General features: G+C 42.1%; 1 protein-coding gene across 4 annotated transcripts in view; it reads left to right on the top strand.

Moving 5' to 3' along the window:
* The window catches only part of ATP10B (ATPase phospholipid transporting 10B (putative)), a 365,220-nt gene that overhangs the window by 308,131 nt on the left and 35,623 nt on the right, over positions 1-21,466 (top strand). For all 4 annotated transcript variants that reach the window (XM_031666580.1, XM_031666579.1, XM_031666581.1 and 1 more), the window contains 7 exons: positions 1,731-1,922; positions 3,641-4,244; positions 6,622-6,731; positions 8,790-8,916; positions 11,811-11,995; positions 17,573-17,894; positions 20,849-20,925. In XM_031666580.1, coding sequence (XP_031522440.1) covers positions 1,731-1,922; positions 3,641-4,244; positions 6,622-6,731; positions 8,790-8,916; positions 11,811-11,995; positions 17,573-17,894; positions 20,849-20,925 — 1,617 coding nt within the window. The remainder of the gene's footprint in view (positions 1-1,730; positions 1,923-3,640; positions 4,245-6,621; positions 6,732-8,789; positions 8,917-11,810; positions 11,996-17,572; positions 17,895-20,848; positions 20,926-21,466) is intronic.

The raw sequence follows: 21,466 nt of genomic DNA, 5'->3' as shown, positions 1-21,466 counted from the left end.
CCTACTCTCTGGCTCTCACCTGTGCCAGCAGCCCTAGGGAGGACAGAATCAGACCTCTTGGAGTCATTGTATTTGGTAGTCAGAAAACAGTCTGAGGCCTCTTTTCTCAAGGGATTTTGTTAAACTCTCAACTTGGGTAAAGCTTATTGGCCCTCAGTCTTCACCCTGCACAAATTAATCAAGATTCCCTCAGTCTATCATTTTTAGCCATTGACTCTCTTCTAAACTATGATTTAGCTGTGAAATCTGAACACTGATAGGAATGATCTTATGTGAAAGCCTTGTGCAAAATGGCTTTTGTCATATCTAACCATTGAGAGCTGGCATTTGTTGAGCTTCTGCTTCAAAAAACCTGTAGTTAGAGCTCTAGGAAATACAGCCTCATGGAAAACTCAACCTCTCTATCTTTGAGGCTCTTACCTTATCTCTAGAGAGATTAAACACGGACATAAGAAAAGTGAATTTAAAATAGAGGCCAAAGCAAGATGCCAGTGGGGAGGTAGACAGAGCCAGACACCACTACTGCCATTGCCACTACCACCTCTGCTCTGGTTAAGATCTCACTGCCTGAAAGAAGCTTTTCTGGCATCAGATCCCTGGGGTAAAATAGAGGAGCCAGAGCAAGAGAAAATACATAAACCAAAAAATAAAATATAGGTCAATATGTAGTGAATTCCAAAGGGATGGTTCAAGTGGTAACTTCTACAAAGATGTGAAAATTTGGAAATCCATGGGTCAGATCCAGTTCTTCCTCTTTTTTCTTCTAAAAAAAGAATAGGAATAAAAGAAAAAAAAATAGGTCATGCATCATCTTTGCTTTATCTTGAAAAATCAAGAGACTTGGCAAACTAGACCAGTATTGGAGCATTGCACTCAGCAGAGCAGTAGCTACCCTTTAGATAGGGGTAGGACTTGCTAGGTCTCATAGCTCCTACCACCCCATAATGTCCTCATCTCTACCTTGGCCCACCTTCCACATTCACTTTACATGCCTGACTCCTGTGGACATTCTGAGTTAAGAATCTGCTATTGTGGTTCAGGAGAAAGAATTCATTGTGAGCTATATAGGATCTCATGGACAAGTGGGACTTTCCATGGTTATTGAAGTAGGATTTTGGTAGGTAGAAGAGAATTTTTCAAGCAAAGTGTGATCAGAGGAATACAGGAGGAGTATACATCCAAGAGGCAGCAAACAGACCACCAGGCTGAGCTGAGGGTCCATGTTGAGAAGTATGGGAATAAAGAGTGAAAATGCAAACTGTTAAAGAATCTAAATGCCAAATAATTGATCACGCTAACAATGGCTATCTCCTGAAGGTTTTTTGAAGTCAAAAATACCAGGAGGAAATGGAGTTTTAAGAAGACTGTGCAGGTGATACATAGGGTTAGAAAAAATAAAAAAGGTGACAGGCAACAATATTAGTTTACAGCTGGTGCAGAAATTCAGGATTGAGGGGTAGAGGGTCTCAGCATGGCTGGAAGCAACACAAATGGTGGGAAGACACTGAGAGTGAAGAACTGTCAGCGCCTGGTAATGGATGGATATGTGGCACTGAGAGACAGGAAGGACTCAAATAAGAATTGGCAATGGCCAGATCTGTGGGAGAGGAAAACATGTTGGATGCAAGACTGCAATGAAGCGGCATCATCCTTTCCCCAGGCATGTGAAGATTCTTCTGGAGTGGGCTTCCTTCCCAGAAGAGACTCTCATTCTGGCCTTTCTCTTCCAGGTAAAAGATGTAACTCCAGATAAAAACCTACTGACCAAGGTTCGAGATGCTGCCCTGTGGCTGGAGACCTTGTCAGACAGCAGACCTGCCAAGGCTTCCCTCTCCACTACCTCCTCCATTGCTGATTTCTTCCTTGCCTTAACCATCTGCAACTCTGTGATGGTGTCTACAACCACTGAGCCCAGGCAGAGGGTAAGGACTAGCGATGGCTGGAGGAGGAGGGTAAAGGAAGTAGAGAAGTAGAAGGCAGAGTAGGGGTGAGGGGAGAAGTTCTAATCAGGGAGACATGAAATTTGGGTCCTAGCAACAGTGTCATTTCATCACAGTGAGACCTAGAACAGGTCTCTTTACCCTCCCTGGGTCTGTTTCCTCATTTTTAAATAAAATGGAAAAAGATATATATGAGCTATCTATGTAGCTTTCAAACTTTGTCTATGTGTCTGTAGGTAGACATTAAGAGTTAGTGATTACTGAGCACTTGGTTTTATGCCAGGCTCCATACCCAGCACTTTACCTGTATTATCATTTAATCCTCTCAACCCAGCAACTCTATGAGGCAGGACCGTGGATTTAACAAGCGAAGAAATGGTGGCTCAGAAAACTCAAGTAGGGCAATGAAGGACATATGGCTCATACATCTACACGATTCCATAATGGTTTCTAGTAATATTGTGCTATACTGCTGTTTTTATATATGGGTTTAAAATAGTTAATACTGTGTGTGATGTTCTTCCCATGGGGAAAAAAAATGCAGCTGAATGGTCATGTATGTAAAATTATACTCTAAACTCTACTGAAGGTGAATTTACCTTCAATCTTCCACAGACTCTTAGCCAAGTGCCGCTGTGAGTCACTGATGAGAATAATTAGGTGGTACAACTTGCAACTACAAAACCAAGACAAGAAGTTTCACCCAGACACTTAAACTACAACCTCCCTTCATTATGCCGATTCCAAACCACCCTGAAAATCACCTGAGCACTGGAAAGTCAGCAAGTTATCAAAAGTCTTCAGGAAGTTTTAGGAGGCAGAAAGCTTTATCTTAAAAATTAACTCATTTTTAAGAGGGGAAGAAGTACCATTTGGGGAAAGACAGTATGCAACTCCCAATTTTCAGGTTAATGTGGGAGCTTCAGCTGGCACGTAGCTCAAGAGTCCAGCCTCGCCGGGCGCGGTGGCTCACGCCTGTAATCCCAGCACTTTGGGAGGCCGAGGCGGGCGGATCACAAGGTCAGGAGATCGAGACCACAGTGAAACCCCGTCTCTACTAAAAATACAAAAAATTAGCCGGGCGCGGTGGTGGGCGCCTGTAGTCCCAGCTACTCAGGAGGCTGAGGCAGGAGAATGGCGTGAACCCGGGAGGCGGAGCTTGCAGTGAGCCGAGATCGCGCCACTGCACTCCAGCCTGGGCCACAGCGCGAGACTCCCTCTCAAAAAAAAAAAAAAAAAAAAAAGAGTCCAGCCTCTGGAGTCGAGCAGACCTGGGTTTGAGTTCCAACTCTACTCCCTACACACTGGGTGATCATGGCCAATTTATGTAGACTTTTTGTACCTCAATGTCCTCAGCCATAAGTTGGGTTGATGATAGCATCCCATAGCATTATTGGGAGGATGAAATGAGATACTGCACTCAAAGATAAAGCAGAAGCATTCATGGTGAGAGTTCAGGAAATGTGAACCCTTACTATGAGTTTCTGATTCTCATCTCCTTTTCCTTCCTTTGTCCACGCTCAGAGTGGGACGACCAAAAGATAGTGGAAAATGACCATTGTCAATGCTTAGAATCTCAGGGCTGGAGGGAAACAGCTGGCCTCACTTATTGCAAAAGTACCTTCATATTCTGCATAGGACAACTTGGTATTATTTCCAACATTGAGAGTAATGTTCTACTTTCCTCCTTTGGCCACAAGGTCACCATCAAACCCTCAAGCAAGGCTCTGGGGACATCCCTGGAGAAGATTCAGCAGCTCTTCCAGAAGTTGAAGCTATCGAGCCTCAGCCAGTCATTCTCATCCACTGCACCCTCTGACACAGACCTGGGGGAGAGTTTAGGGGCCAACGTGGCCACCACGGACTCAGATGAGAGAGACGATGCATCTGTATGCAGTGGAGGTGACTCCACCGATGACGGTGGCTACAGGAGCAGCATGTGGGACCAGGGTGACATCCTGGGGTCTGGGTCAGGCACTTCCTTGGAGGAGGCATTGGAAGCCCCAGCTCCAGACCTGGCCAGGCCCGAGTTCTGTTACGAGGCTGAGAGCCCTGATGAGGCCGCCCTGGTGCACGCTGCCCATGCCTACAGCTTCACACTAGTGTCCCGGACACCTGAGCAGGTGACTGTGCGCCTGCCCCAGGGCACCTGCCTCACCTTCAGCCTCCTCTGCACCCTGGGCTTTGACTCTGTCAGGAAGAGAATGTCTGTGGTTGTGAGGCACCCACTGACTGGTGAGATCATTGTCTACACCAAGGGTGCTGACTCGGTCATCATGGACCTGCTGGAAGACCCAGCCTGTGGTAAGTCCTGCCTTACCAGGGTTCCAGGCACAGAGAGTTCCATTGTTGAAGAAGCAGTGTGGAATGGTAATAAGAAGCTCAAGTTGTAGTGTCACCTGGTACAGCAGGTCCCAGCTGGAATACAGACCTACAAGATGCTTTCCTCAAATATCCTTAAAACATGGTGCATTTTACATCTTCTGGACCTAGGGAATCAGTGTCCATTAGTATATTTAAATACTATACAGTCTTGTAGCAGATAAACATCTTTAACTTCATCCCAGTTTTCTAAACTCATTTGAACATGGATTATCCACACAGTCTTTTGCACTAGGGCATCCATTATCTTACCATCGAACACATTGTGGTCCTAACTCTTCATTTTGGGGAAAAGCAAACTCAACTCAGAAAGAAAAGTGACTTACAAGAGGTAACATGGTTAACTAGTGTTAAATCCCAGACCCAGGTATCCTGAATTCCAGGTCAGAACTTGTTTCGTGCTGCTAGAATTCTGCACTGGGCTTGGTGCACTCTGGGAAGCCTCAGGTGTTCCTCTTTATTATCCTTTTCCCCAGCCTCCCCCAGATGGATTTTCATAAACTTGCACTGAGCCAGAAAAATGTTCCAAAGTCCCTACATATCAGTGTCCAATTTTGGAACAGCATGAATTAGTGTGCAGCCGCTTCCTGATTGCTAACAAGAAGACAGTTATGGGGCTATGATTCTCCCAGGATAGTAGATTCCAGCCAAGCTTCAGAATTGCCCAGGCAGCGCTGTGCCTCCTGCATTATCAGCTATGGATCAGGGCCAAGAGGTTTATGGGGATTGATTAGTGTGTAGAAGGGGAAGGGAGCTAATTAGTTCTCTTTATCCCCAGACTCTGGCAGACAAGTGAATTCAGTAATTCTGAGTCAAGGGAGCCACGGCACTCTATCCCTCAGCAGCAGTCATCCAAACTGCCCTGGAGATGTCTCTTTATTTGCTCCTCACCTGATTGCAAAATGGATTAGAGATGCTTTCAATAAAAGACACACATACAATGTTACTATAAGAATTGAGAAGCAAAACTTTGAAAGGAGGGAGGAAATAACCTCAGGTTTAATTATATTTATGGTGTTTAAATGTTCAGTTCGATGCTGAGGTTCCTGGCAGCCTAAGCAAGAAGGTAAACTCCAAGACTTGCAGGTAAAAGACAAAAAGGTTTAATCTCAGGAGCTGGTGTCTTTAAAAATAAAATATTGTAAATAGTGCTGAATCAGGCGATGCACAAATGAAGACTATGCTTAAGGCACCAGGAACACCTGAAAAATGAGAAAATAATCTTTGAAACAAGTTTTATATTATATAAAAACAGCCTTGGAGTAGTATCATGGAAAAATCAGAGTTCTATTGGACTTCATTATACTTTTCTGTTAAGAATTATATTTTAAATTTTGCATTATATATACAAGGATGGGTGAGGTATACAAATTCTGTTCAATCTTAAGACCTCTAAAATTCTCAATCCAGCGCTGGTAAGGAATGATTCTGAAGGCTAGCTCAGTTTCACAAGAGATCGGTAAATGATGTCTGTGGCAGCTTAAAGGAAGTGGTGATGGACTCAATCCCACCCCACATCAGCCAACCCTGGCTGAAAACTTATTATTATAGAATTAGATAAAGGAATTGGAATTTCAAGAGAAAAAGACAAATTACCTCTGACAGAAACTTATGTAGAACTTTACAAAGGGGACTTTGAGCAACACACACATTTTTCACACTAGATTCATAGGAAATGCAAAAAAAAAAAAAAAAAAAAAGTTTTCTCCAAACCTATTTCTTGCATTGAGAGAAGGCCTAGCTCAGCAAAACAAATGAGGAGAACTCCTCAGCTAATGAGATCCAGGCTTGTAGATGTCTTGGGACCTAACTTGATATAAGACCTCAAGTAGAAGACAGAGAAGATGATAAATAGTCTTAGAGAACAGTTTCCAAAGTCAGTTGGCCATCCAGGAATAAACTAAAAACACCTTAGGTAACAATAAAGATTCAAACTTCTAGTCCCCTGATTCAGTTGGGCTGTCATTGTACCTGAGAATCTCAATTACTAAATTCCCAGGCGGTTCTCATGCAAACAGCTGTTTGGGAACAGTACCTTAGACCACCTACCTCCCTTACATAGCACTTTACTCAGCCAGGCTTTTGATGAGAAGATGTAGAGAGCAGACAATTTAAGGACTCCCTGCATTATCTTCCAGGGCAACCTGACAGGAGAGCTCCTTCATGTTTCTAAGGTGGGCTGTAAGGGATTCCTTCTCTAAAGCATTTGTACTCTACTACACAAGATTCCAGGGTGTTGGGGATGGGGATCCCTGAGCATTTGTACATGGCCTCATGTGGGACAATGGTTATTTGACAGTGCCTGACATGAATGTGGAAAAGAAACTGAGAAAAATCCAAGCCCGGACCCAAAAGCATCTAGACTTGTATGCAAGAGATGGCCTGCGCACACTATGCATTGCCAAGAAGGTAAGAACAAATTCCTCCAAGCATGCTTTGAATATCATTAAATAGCTGAATGACCTTGACCTTGCTTCTTTTTCTTTATAAAAGACCATTGGAGGTGGTTGTTTTAATATTTTTAAGATTTGCCGTTCTGACTTGCCACAAAAACCCAAGACGCTGACAATTTTGTTGAAGTCAAAATCTGAAAAGCTAGGTCCCGTATCTGTGTGGCTTTGCCATGCCCTGCTTTTCATTATATGTGTAATGGGTAACACACAACTGATAACATTTTTTCAGTTATGATTTTGCTTTCCAATTATATTTTTTAGACATGCATTATTTTCCTTTCAATTTGGGGAGCTTTTATATGGTCACATAAAAATCTAGATTTCCGATTTCTTTTAAAAATTTAGAGGATCTGGCCAAATCTGTTTTCATTCTGGAATGGCAGCAATCAGCTACAACCAGGAAGTTGATTCCTATGATGAGGGATATGTTCAGCTGTGTTCTGTGGTTGGCCACAGTCCGTACAACTCCCTATTACATTGCACTCAGCCCAGCCATAGTTTTGTAGATCACCTAACTCACTCTCCGCAAGATCTTTGACTTTGTAGCTTCTGTAAGGCAGGCAGGCAGGCAGGCAGGCAGTGAGGGCTGCAAATTGCAGAGTGTGGACACCGAATGAGTCACCTAAAAGCAAAGCTAATAGGGTGCTACGATGGGCATACACTTCTAGATAGCTAGACATGGGTTCTCTTGCGTAAATGCCCAGGGCTTTTCATGTCTTTTATGGTTCTTAGGGTAACATTAGAGATCAGGAATGCCCACTTTAAAGCCAGAACCACCTGGATACTAGTCCCAATCTCACTACTTTTAGATGTGTGACCTTGAGTAATTTCTTCACTTCTCTGAGTTTTATCTGTAAAATGGTGCTAATCAGCCCTCTCTCATGCAGTTGCCATGGAGATTAAAGTAACCACATGTGCAGCACCTGGGACAGCGACAAATGCTTACCAATACTCAATCGGAACTACACCCGTACCACCATTTTTTTTTTTTTTTTATTATACTTTAAGTTCTAGGGTACATGTGCATAACGTGCAGGTTACATATGTATACTTTTGCCATGTTGGTGTGCTGCACCCATCAACTCGTCATTTACATCAGGTATCACTCCCAATGCCTTACCACCATTTTCTATTGAAGTTATTTGTGCATATTTTGCCTCCCCTAATGGACTATGCATTCCTCAAAAGCAAAAGGCCTACTTGTGTCCCTTTGTTTTTCTCTATAGTGCCATGCAGAGGGACTTGAGGAATATTTGATGCTTGAACAAAATAATCTTTCATTGCTATAAGACACCATATGCATATGATGTCAACAGGAGGGTCTAAAATGGGACTCTGAAGGAAGAAGATGTGGCCGCTAGCTGGATTGTTGCAGCTACTGGGCAGTCCATGTGTATGACACCATGCCTAGTGGAGTGCTCTACAGGTTTTGCAAGATTTGGCTGCTGCTTTCTTTCCAGCCTCATTTTTGAACTCACTTTCTCCATCTTTCAAGGAACAGAAGGAAGGCCAAGTTCATTGCTGTTCCACAGCCTTAACTCTTGATCTTGCCCATGACTGACCCTCTGTCATTGGATCTCAGCTTGCAGGTCATTTTGTCGAGGAAACCTAAACTTCCAAAAGAAGGCAGCCCCCTCTTCAGTTACTCTTCTATCCCATCACACTTTCTCATAGCAGTCATTTTCTGCAAAGCATTCCCTGAAATAATTATTTTAAATTATTTATTTGGATAATACCTCTTACCCAGCAGCATATAAGCCCAGGCATACAGGGACCTTGTCTGTCCAGATCATCTCCAGTGATCTGAGCACAACAGATGCTTAGTGACAATGGAACACAAGGATAAATCTTCATTGATTTACGTATTTTTTAAAAAATCATTGAGAAGAAAGCCCCATCTAATTATGTAGGGAAGTTCAAACAGGCCAATAGGAGGCCCGGCAGGTGGGAAGAGAAAGAAAATTATCTTGTTGATCCACCCAAAATTGTTAAGGAGCCTTTTCCTATCCTGTAGGTTGTAAGTGAAGAGGACTTCCAGAGATGGGCCAGTTTCCGGCGTGAGGCTGAGGCATCCCTCGACAACCGAGATGAGCTTCTCATGGAAACTGCACAGCATCTGGAGAATCAACTCACCTTACTTGGTAGCTAAAAATAAGTCGTCATCATAGGAAAAAAGGAATGCAGCCAGTTGAGAAGGGAGCTCTTGGCCCCGATTCTGACACTACTAATATGTCTCCATTAGCAACCTTCCCTGGGGTTCCCTTCCAGGTATTTGGCACAAATGGGCCGTGCCAATACCCAACCCAGAAGCCACACACAGATTCCTGAGGATGCTCTGGGAGCATTCCTGCATTCCCTGCTGGAAGAAGCCTCTGAGTTTGGCTGCTTTTCCAATAGCACACTCTTCCCTTCATTCAAATGTTTGCTAAGCACCTACTATGTGCCAAGTGACATGCTAGGCTTTGGGGCTGCAACAAGGGACAGGAGCCAAAAAGTCTGCCCTCCCAGAGCCTGGAGTCTAATGACGATACCAGATGATTGAGCAAGCAATTTCAACAGACTGTGGTGAGAGCTGGGCTAGCAGATGGGCCAGGTGGGATGGAAGCACAAAGTAGGAGATGCCAGCCTAGCACAGGGGTGAGGGAGGGTCTAGGAAGGCAGTGAACTGAAAGCAAGAAGAGAAGCTGGTCAGGCAGAGAGGGAGGACCCAGTTGAAGGTCTGGAGGCTGGTGGGAAACAGAGTTGGGGGAAATGATGGAAGGCAGGAATGATCAGCAGGACCCAGATTATGATGGGCCATGTCAATCAGCTGCTAAAAGTTTGGAGAGGGCAGAGGGTGAAAGCAGGGACAGATCTGTGCTTTACAAAAACTGCTGATTGCTGCAGCATGGAAGTTAGATTGCTGTGCTGAGAGAGAGATGAGAAGCACAGAGACTGATTAAGAGACAAGCTGTGCTTTCTGTTGGAGGAAAAGCATTGCTAAGAAGCAAGGGGGAGCTTTATTGAACAGGATTAATGTCCTCACGCCTGGGGAGCAAAATCTTGGTAAGCAATGCCCAAACAGCAAGCACTGGCCACATGGCACAAAGCCTTCTTTCTTCTTGGTGGACAATGTTGACCTGGGGATGAGGACCAAGTTCTAGACAGGGACACACTCCTCTGAGACTTGGCTTCTCCTCTGGATGAGTCACATGCCTCCAGCTGCCCAGCCAAACAGGAGTTCAAAGGGAAATATCCAAGGTCGCTGTAAAGTAGGATGGCTGACAAGCCGAGGAGGCGGAATGGGGTTGGGGAATGGAATGCATTAGCTCCCCACATCCTTTAGCCTATGGTTTCCTATGTCTCGGCTGCAGAAGCCTCTGCTTGCTGCCTCATAAGGTCCCCTTTAAAGCTGAACACAAGAACTCACTTGAACAAGAACCCGAGAATGGCTGGGCCAGACAACTCTACCACATGATACCACCAGGAAGTCATCCCATTCAGGCACCTGATCCCTTTCTCCCTTCCTAGAGGATTCTTTTGTTTCGGGACAGCACTCTAGGCTCACTCTATGAGAGGCGTTCCTCCGGTTCTTCTGTGTGAAGAGAACACACTTGTCAGAACCTGCTGGCTTCCCCTAGCTGGGAAAGGCTTTCACAACCTTCCTGTTTCATTTTCACTTTCACACAAATAAATGTGTTTTTCTCCTCTCTCCTTCACTCTGCCTCACTGTAATAAGTGAGCTTCCTCTCACCTTCCAGACTAACGCTATAGGGGAAGATGAGGCCCAAGCCATCACTTTTTATGGGGTTGTTTACCTGTGCATATGGCCCTCAAATGCAAAACAGGCACATTTCAGGATAGTGGGGTTCTTTGTCTCCCTTCAAGATGGCTTGGAGAGGAGGGCTGAGAAGAGAATTCCACTTTCCACCGAGAAACTGGCACACCACTAAAAAGCTGTGATGCCTTCATGCGGTCTCAAAATATGAAATAATCTTTTCAATATGCATCCAACGTAATCACTTTGCCAACCTATTGTCACTATGGATTATTAAAAGAAACAAAATGCCGTGCTCCTGCCCAGAGTGAAATGGGTAGCCATTAGTCTGTGATCTGAAATGAATCTCAATTGAAAAGCAGATTTATTTTTGCTTAATCACTTAGCAACTATTCAATATTTGGGTATCTATTCATCAGGGCTGGTGCAAAGCTTGAGATCCTTCAAAAATTATGGAATCTGCCTGTTTAATTTCCTCCAAGAATATTATCAAAAATGTGAGTCCCTATTAATTCTGCTTTGATCAGTTGCAGGGCAAAGATTTCAGTCCTTTCACTTCTATTCCTATTGCTGCTAGGCCAGTCCAGGCTACTGTTGCCTCTCCTCTGCAGTCCTGCCTGGCCTCCTAAGTAGCTTTTAGCTCTGAATCTCATCCTGCTTTTCCAATCTCCAACCTATTCTCTTCTCTAGGATGATATTCTTAAAAGTCAAAACTGATTCTGTCACTCCCCAGCATAACACCCTTGAATAGCTTTCGTTACTACCAAATAAATTGCAAATCCTTTGAGGCCCTGACAAGGCTCTGCACAATCCAGCACCCCTAAGTTCCTTTTCTGGCCTCATCTCTCACCTAGCTCTGCCTCCATTTCTGCATCTTCCTCTACTCTAACCTCTGGGACTTCGCACACGCTGATCCCTCAACCTGGAATTTTCCTCCTCTGCCACCTCTTTGCATTATCTCCCAGGTCTCACTTTAAGTAGCACTTCCTCAGCAAAGCCCACCCTGATTTTCCAGGTGAAGTTCAGGTCTCCTGGTATATATTTACAGGGTACCCTGACTTTCTCTCATTATATAGCTCAATTATAAATTATTATTCAATGACCATTGAACTCAGAGGTAGAGACCAACTCCATCTAGTTCACTGTTATATCCTAGGTGCACAGCCTAGCACAGTGATGCTATGTAATAAACGTTGCCTGCCTTCACAGGGCTTTGGGGAAATTAAGCAACTACTCTTTTACCACACATGTGAACTCTGTTGTTTTTGATCACTCCAGGAGCCACTGGGATTGAAGACCGGCTGCAGGAAGGAGTTCCAGATACGATTGCCACTCTGCGGGAGGCTGGGATCCAGCTCTGGGTCTTGACTGGAGATAAGCAGGAGACAGCGGTCAACATTGCCCATTCCTGCAGACTGTTAGATCAGACTGACACTGTTTACACCATCAACACAGAGAATCAGGTGAGGTGATCCTCTGTATTGATATCTGCAGATATCAAAGTGTAGAGCAACCCCTCGACCAAGAGGATACAGGTTTTTAGGTGGGATTTGGGTATACCAGGGAAGCACCCAACCCCCAACAGATCGCTGAATCTTGGAGTCTGGAGGACCCTGGAAGTCATCCAGCCCAATATCCTTTATCTCATCCCCATACATGGTTGGCTGCTCTCTTTTATATTACTTCTGGCACTGCTTGTTAGAAAGTTTTACCTCTCCCAAATTCTATTGCTGGTCCAGTCTCCCCATTTGCCCCACAGATAAGGAAACTGAAGACTACTGGGGCTAAGTCACTTGCTCAGGTTTACCCTGCTTGTTTCTGATAGGTAGAACTAAGTCTAGAACTGAGCTAGTGCTATTTACATTCTACCACACTATTTGCCTATGGAATCTCAACTGTCATTTTCTCACTATTTAAGACTAACTTATCCATTGAAAAAGTCCCAATTAAATTGAAATTATTCTGAGCTTAAATTTTCAGCATCAATTTATATGTCAAACTGGTCTGCCACGGAGTAAAAACCTGAAAAGAATAATGCATGAAGCCAATATGTTTTTATGGGATAAGAGAAAGAATGAAGCAAAGTTCTAAAAATGGCACTTTTCAACCAGAATAGATTACGAGTGGCAGGGAGTGAGATTTGGAGAGAAGACTGGGAAAGCTGAAGAGGCATATTCAAACCTATAACACCATTTTGATTTTAGGGGGAAGTATCTGTTTTCACAATTCAAATTGCAGAAAGTAAAGCGCCACCACATGTTCTTGGCTGATGAAGGTGGGGGCTGGGCATTGAGATGTGTGCTCCTATCAGAAGGAAGCAGGGGTTGGATTACACAGAGGATATAAACCAGAAGAGCACTCTACTGCAGGGGTGTGGGCATAGGGCTCCTAGGGCACCTACACCTAGGACATACCATGGAGAAAAGAGAAGAAGATGGAAAGAGGAAAAGAAGGAGAGAAGACACTGGATTCTAAGTTTTGCCTGAGGCTGATGTAGACCTACAGTAGAATGTTGGGGAGGTTTATATTTCATTTTTACTCCATGAAGCAACAATATACACCTCTTTTTAAAAAATAAAACTAGTGTAGATTATGAAAAATGCCAGAGGATCTTTAGATGAATTGGAAAAATCATTTACTTTCCTGTCAGGTGCACAGATTATTAGATTAAACCTTAATGAATTTTCAAAATGAAAATAAGCTCAGGGAAAACTTGGGTTTTAATATTGTGCTTAGGAAGGAAAGTAATTTTCAGCTTGCTTGAGTGCTTGATCCCCATGCCTGCCTGTCCTGCTTGAGTGCTTGATCCCCATGCCTGCCTGTCCTGCCTGTCCTGGTTTGCAATGATTCTTTCACTCCAGGTAATTCTAGAAGGAGAACATCTGCAAACCAGTGAGGCAGTCAGCCAGAGGGAGATCTGCTCATTGGTTAAACAGCCGAAGCTCCTAAGGAACAGTCAGCCATACTCCACCTTTAATTCAGTCAATGACAGTTCTTTCCGTCCAGCATCCTCCAGGATAGTGCCTGAATCCTCAGCCATGCCTACACCCTTGGGCTCACTAAACCTGTAAGATTAGTCTTTTCATCTCTTTACCTGGGATGAAAAATAAAATGTTAAGCCAGAAACTGGGGAAATATACTCTAAGTCTTAGTTTATTTAAACCCTAGTTTAATGTAGTTACATATTTCCTCCAAGGTTTTTAATTTGCCTAATTCACCATAAATTGATTTAGGATTACTATCTCTTTGCTAGGTGTATTAAAGCAGTATTGAAGTTATGGGATCTACCTAGACCTCAGAATTCTCATCCCAAAGATGAGAGAATTACTAATCACTGACGTGTTCATCAACCAAGGAATTTTAAGAGGAACTAACGTATTAGATAGGAACTAATACTGAAACCACTATTATTACTATTGTAATAATTTTGTTAATAATAATTAACAACATGCATTGAAGTTTTAATATGGTTCAAACGCCATTCTTCTTGAACTTCTATTCTCCTCATCTGTAAAACAGATTAAAACTATTAACTTCACAGATTACTGGCAGGATTAAATAAGATCACAGAAGAAAATGACTTACTTAGTACAGTACCTATGTTAGTTATCTACTGCTACATAACAAATAACTCCAAACCTTAGGACCTGAAACAACAGACATTTATTATCTTATGGTTTCTGTGGATTAGGAGTTCAGGGGCATCTTAGCTGGGCATTCCTAGCTCAAGGTCTCTCTTGAGGTTGGACTCAAGCTGTTGGTCAGGGCTGTGGGCTCATCTGATGGCTCAACAGGTGGGTGGTTTGGGCACGGGAAGGAGTTCTGCTTCCAAATTCACCCACATAACTGTTAGCAGGCCTGTTTCTCACTCTGTGGGCCTCTCCACAGGACTGCTATACAACATGATAGCTGGTTTTCCTCAGGGCTAATCATCCAAGAGAAAGTGAGAAAGAACACCAAATTGGAAGCCACTGTCTTTTTATAACCTAATATGGGAGGTGACATCCCATCACTTCTGCAGAATTCCCTTCATCAGAAAGGAGTCTCTAGGTCTAGACCACAGTCAATGAAAGGAGACTACACAAGGGCATGAATACCAGGAACTGGAGATCACTGGGAACCACCATCTTAGAGGCTTCCTACCACAGTACAGGAGGTATTCTAAATGTTCAATGAATGGTAATTATTGTACTATTTTAAAAGCTGGAAATAAGTAAATTCAGAGATGACTTAATTTTAAAGCTTATGTCTCCAATGACTTGCTTTAGTCATACATTGGAGGAATTTATATAATTGGTGCCAGTCCCAGCTTCCAAAGGACTACTTTGATCTCTTCCAGATAAGTGCCTCTGGTATAAGCGCACACTCCTAGAACTGCTTCCTGTGGCCCCCCTGGGCTCTATGCATATTCTAGTGCCTGCAACACTCAATTTAGCATCTTAAAGGTAGGCACAGGAATAATAAACTATGTCTTTGTTCTTTCCAAAATAAGTTATGCCAGGACAGAGTGCAGTGACTAACACCTGTAATCCCAGCACTTTGGAGGCCAAGGCAGATGGATCACTTGAGGTCAGGAGTTCAAGACCAGCCTGGCTAAAATGGTGAAACCCTGTCTTTACTAAAAATATAAAAATTAGCCAAGTATGGTGGTGCATGCTGGTAATCCCAGTTACTTGGGAGGTTGAGGCACGAAAATCACTTGAACCCTGGAGGCAGAGGTTGCAGTGAGACGAGATCATGCCACTGCACTCCAGACTGGGTGACAGAATGAGACTCTGCCTCAAAAAAAAAAAAAAAAAAAAAAGTTATGCCAGACATTTTCCCAGACAGAAATCTCAAGATCAGTGTTCCCTAACCCTGGCCCTTCAGAATTGCTTTCACAATATTTTCCAAAATCTGTATATGACTTGTACTGTTTTTTTACTTAATAAGTTGACTCACTTTGAGTATTATTTTTAGAAGAAACTTTTAGCACTTCAATAAATGTAAAATCATCATCCCTTGCCATGGATGAAGGAACACTGTAAAATGAAGACCCATGTGAAGAAAACAATGATATTAAAATTGATTAAATTAATTCAAGATGGATTAGAGACTTAAATGTTAGACCTAAAACCATAAAAACCCTAGAAGAAAACCTAGGCAACACCATTCAGGACATAGGCATGGGCAAGGACTTCATGACTAAAAGCCAAAATAGACAAATGGGATCAAATTAAACTAAAGAGCTTCTGCACAGCAAAAGAAACTACCATCAGAGTGAACAGGCAACCTACAGAATGGGAGAAAATTTTTGCAATCTACCCATCTGACAAAGGGCTAATATCCACAATCTACAAAGAACTTAAATTTACAAGAAAAAATCAAACAATCCCATCAAAAAGTGGACAAAGGATATCAACACTTTTCAAAAGAAGACATTTATGCAGCCAACAGACACGTGAAAAAAATGCTCATCATCACTGGTCATCAGAGAAATGCAAATCAAAACCACAGTGAGATACCATCTTACACCAGTCAGAATGGCGATCATTGAAAAGTCAGGAAACAACAGGTGCTGGAGAGGATGTGGAGAAAAAGGAACACTTTTACACTGTTGGTGGGACTGTAAACTAGTTCAACCATTGTGGAAGACAGTGTGGTGATTCCTCAAGGATCTAGAACTAGAAATACCATTTGACCCAGCCATCCCATTACTGGGTTTATACCCAAAGGATTATAAATCATGCTGCTACAAAGATACACGCACACATATGTTTATTGTGGCACTATTCACAATAGCAAAGACTTGGAATCAACCCAAATGTCCATCAATGAGAGACTGGATTAAGAAAATGTGGCACATATACACCATGGAATACTATGCAGCCATAAAAAGGGATGAGTTCATGTCCTTTGTAGTGACATGGATGAAGCTGGAAACCATCATTCTGAGCAAACTATTGCAAGGACAGAAAACAAAACACCACATCTCACTCGGAGGTGGGAACTGAGCAATGAGAACACTTGGACACAGGGCAGGGAACATCACACACCGGGGCCTGTCATGGGGTAGGGGAATCAGGGAGGGATAGCATTAGAAGAAATATCTAATGTAAATGACAAGTTAATGGCTGCAGCAAACCAACATGGCACATGTATACATATGTAACCTGCACATTGTGCACATGTACCCTAGAACTTAAAGTATAATAAAAATAAATAAATTGATAATGCTGTTTTCTGCGACTTTATTAAAAAGTGATGTTCAGAAAAGTTGATATCAAGAATAAATTTGAATCAAAATATGACTATCTTTGATATAATCAAAAGTAATGGAAGAAAAAAATTGAAAAAGGAAATACTTTCTCACTATATTTCAAGGCAAACACCAGAAAAAAATTAATAAGCTTATTTCCATCAATAAGAGTTTCATAACCAAAGTCCGTTCAAACCAACATGATCAATGCTTCATGCCACAGTTCTTAGCACCCTTCGTGGAATACAACAATGAAAAAACACAGGGACAATGTATTTTTTCGATTAGGAAGCCACAGTTCAAGTAGTAATGATCCTGACTCCACTACTAAGTTTGGATGATCTTGGGTGAGTTATTAAAGATCTCATTTCAATCTCCTCATCTCTAAGACTGGGAATACACACCCTATCTACCACACAGGAATGTTCTAAGGAACAAAGGGGAACTTAAATGACCTGTGAGAAATAGAAAACACCATACCATCATGACATATTATCATTATTTACCATCATATTAGTATTATTTATTATGCCATCCTTGTATCTGTCTCCATCTTGCTGAGCTATTTTCACTCCCACTCACAAGCAGTGTCTTCTATTTTGTCTGTTAATTTGGTTCCAAATTAATATTCCTTTGATGTTATGTCATATATTGCAGAGAAATGTAAAAATTGGAGAATAGCTTATAAGTAATCTCTATGATAGTAGATTTTTATGACTATCTTACTAAAGAATAAAGTGAAATTGTTAACATGCATTTCCAAGGTTGCTTAAAAATACTGTATTATTATGCCTCTTTATAGGAGACCTGTGAATCCATCCTCAATTGTGCATTGGAAGAGCTAAAGCAATTTCATGAACTACAGAAGCCAGACCGCAAGCTCTTTGGGTTCCACTTACCTTCCAAGACACCATCCATCACCTCAGAAGCTGTGGTTCCAGAAGCTGGATTGGTCATCGACGGGAAGACATTGAATGCCATCTTCCAGGGGAAGCTAGAGAAGAAGTTTCTGGAATTGACCCAGTATTGTCGGTCCGTCCTGTGCTGCCGCTCCACGCCACTCCAGAAGAGTATGGTAGTCAAGTTGGTGCGAGACAAGTTGCACGTCATGACCCTTTCCATAGGTACCCATCATACTGAGATGCGGGTGGCACCTTGGCAGGGATGATCTGATGAAAGACCGGACCAGAGGTGGGAGGTCAGGTCTCAAAGTCAGAATGCTTAGGCTGAGAGTCATTGTCTTAGAGGGAGAGAGTCCAAAATGACAATCAAGATGCAGCAACTAGGGGATGAAGTGGGACAGTGCATCAAAGTTCCTGGAACTAGCAAGTCAGCTAAAGATAAATCAGGATTTAGATGGAGGTCAAAACCAGCAGAGGCCTTGAATTCAGTGCATCCAGGTAGTTCAAGAAATGTTGCCATCAATGATATATACTCAGACCATCTTAATTCTGGGATTCAGATCATTCTCCCTTTCATACTTTGTGCATGCCACAGCTTCAGGTGTTCAGGGATTTGATAGTATTCTGAGTGTTGATGGCTGGTGGGGAGATTTTAAAGATTGGAACTGTCTCATGTTTAACTTGCATTTATTTCTAAATATGAGGCCAGCACAAAGAATATCACCAATAGATGCTAGCACTGGTTGATAAAGAATTTTTCAGAGGGGGCTAAACTTTAATCATGTTGGGACAGAGAAATGAAAACTGCACTTACTTAACACCTTTCAGGAACAACCAAACCTGGTTTAAAAGAATCTTTGTGATCTTCTGTTACCCTCAGCCACAGCTCTTATTGTGGTCACCTTTCTTTCTCCAACATTTGCCTTTCCATGTTCCAACAAATGAAACTGTTTACCATTCTGGGCCGTGTCCTCTCTCACTTCTGGGCCTTTGCACAAGTTATTTCCTCTGTAAAACACTTCTTCCAATCCCACCTAACTTAGCTTTCCCCTGGGGGCTCCCACAGCACCCAGGACTCATAGCTCAAAGCACTGTCATACCTTCTGTGATGGCCTCCTCAGTAGACCATCACAGTAGAACATCTACTCGAGTAGACCTCAGTAGACCATCACTCAGTAGAACATCTATACTCAAGTTCCTCGAGCAGAAAGATCACGTCAGCCTTATTCACTGTTGGATCCCCTGCCCAGCACATACCAAGCACATAGTAACTATTGCCTTCTCTTAGGGGATGAAATGGGACAGGGATATCTCTGAGGGATATTCTTACAGATGTTGCCAGCTTCTCCTCCTTCTACACAGGCATGAGAAAAGATTTTCTTTCCTGACATTTCAAATAGAAACCCTATTAAACATGATGGTTTTGTTCCTGGTCTTCAGGTAAGAACAGTAGAGAATAACAAGAGTGGGGCAGAAAGAAAGCAGAGAACAAACCTTTAGCAACGACATCCTACTTTTATGCCTGGAATTGTCCACTTCAGAAATTCAGACACACATAAGGCAATAGCCCAAGAATGATTTTCTGAGGTCAGATATTGGCTTCACTCCCATAGCAACAGAAACAAAACCAGCGTGGCAAGAAATAGCACGGTTTCACACCTCTACTTCTCCTGGTTCACTAACAGAAGAGGTTAAAGGTTGGATTTATTCTGCCATGGGGATGATTAAAATTATGCATTGCTATGCAATCAAAAAAAATTTTAGAATAAAGGCTACTTATGGCAAAATTTTTAAGACCAATAAATGTGTCATCAGATAACTAGAAGAATCATTCTCTCCCTCCCATTTTATATTCTACATCATATCATATAATAAACTTATATATATTTTATATCTTTACAAATATAAAAAGATATAAAGATATAAATTTCTATATATAGAAATATAAAAAATATCAATATAAATTCTATATCATAATAATATAAATATTAATTGAGGCTTATTCTGAGAAACTGCTAGAAAACAGGTATGGCCAGGAAAAGAATGAAGGCAGCATAGTCTACAACAACAAGGGTTGGCAAACTATGGCCTGCAGGCTGAATCCAACCCACGGCATGTTTTTGTATGGATACTAAGAATGATTTTTCTATTTTTCAATGTAAAATTTATAAAATACTAATAGCCTGTCAGCAAGAATAACTGTTCAGTTTTGCTTCTTGGCTCACAAAACCTAAAATATTTACCATCTGACCCTTTACAGAAAAAGTTTGCTGAACTCCCATCTAAAAGATAAAGCACTGGGGAGAGTTTAGCTTCCGGGGAAGGCCTCGCTGTATAGAGCTATCTGTGGCTACTTAAATTTAATTAAATCGAATTTCACCAGCAAAATTTCCATAGTCACATGTGGCTACTGGTTTCTGTATTGGACAGTGCAGATATAGAACATTTCCCTCATCACAGAAAGATCTTGAACAGTCTTGGTATACAAGGAGACTCTGTGTGTGTGTGTGTGTGTGTGTGTGTTTCTATGCCTTACCTCCAGTTTCCTGAAACAACTCAGTTCATTGAATGGGAACTCAGTGTGACTAAATGTATTTCAAAAACATGAGTCAATCTCATTTTTCTACACTGAGAAACAAAACAGAATATCATCCCTCTCCTTGGAAACCATTGACAATTTCTGATGATTTCACTGTCCAAACTGTCCAGTTGTCTTGATATGGTTAGTATTTCAAGTTTGACTGGGGGAAGTGTGTTGGCCCTGGAATCTGAAAGATCTGGGTTCCATTTCTCCTGGGTCCTTTCTCTAGTGGAATTACCCTTGCCAAGTCTCTAAGTTGCTCAACTTCTCCATTTGCTGATCAGTAAAGTTCACTGTAACATTTGTGAAGGCATTTTTTTTTTTTTGAAAACTGCCCAAGTCTCTTGATTACCATTATATCCCCAATACCTAGTGCTGTGCCTAGAAAAAAAAAGACACTTAGTAAGTCCTATATTTGTTGAATGGTAAAGAAAATGGTGGACTTATTGTCCAAGGAAAGTACTATAGCAATAACTTTCTATAGCACTAATGTTGAAAGGATTCAATTGTACATAACTGGGGACACTTTATAGCTACCTCATTGTCACTGAGCAGTTGAACCAAAAATAAAGATACCTCATGACCTCTCTTTCAGGTGATGGAGCAAATGATGTAAGCATGATTCAAGCTGCTGATATTGGAATTGGAATATCTGGACAGGAAGGCATGCAGGTATTGTTCTCTGCAACTGTTCTTGTTTCTTCCTTCCTTCCTTTGGTCCTTAGTTGAGATATAAGGAAATCTCCAGAGTGTTGGAGAAACTTCTCCCTGAGAACTTCCACCCACATCCAAAGTTGCAATGCCCTCCATAAGCAATGACAGATATAAGGACATTGGAAATCCTTTTGCAAATGTACACTTTCATAGTGTCAAAATTCAGCTTGAAAGAAGAATACTAACTTGACTGCTAAATGTTCCCATTAAAACAGGCAACATTTTGTGTTTGTGGGTTTTGAGCCATTAACAATTGTATTTCCACCACCAGTGTAAACATTTGGCACTGCTTAAATTTGTTGATGAGGATAGAGAGCATTGACTGGGAAGCTGCAGAATAGTTCTGAAATGTTACCCTTTGCGTATCTCCTATATGCCAGCAATCTGTTAGACCAGGGGTATCCAATCTTTTGGCTTGCCTGGGCCACATTGGAAGAAGAATTGTATTGGGCTACACATAAAATGCACTAACTATAGCTGATGAGCTTTAAAAAACTGC

The sequence above is a fragment of the Papio anubis genome, chromosome 5 (genome assembly GCF_008728515.1).
Source record: "Papio anubis isolate 15944 chromosome 5, Panubis1.0, whole genome shotgun sequence".
NCBI lineage: Eukaryota > Metazoa > Chordata > Mammalia > Primates > Cercopithecidae > Papio > Papio anubis.
Note: the sequence above shows the minus strand (reverse complement) of the source record. Positions and strands in the feature narration are given on the sequence as shown.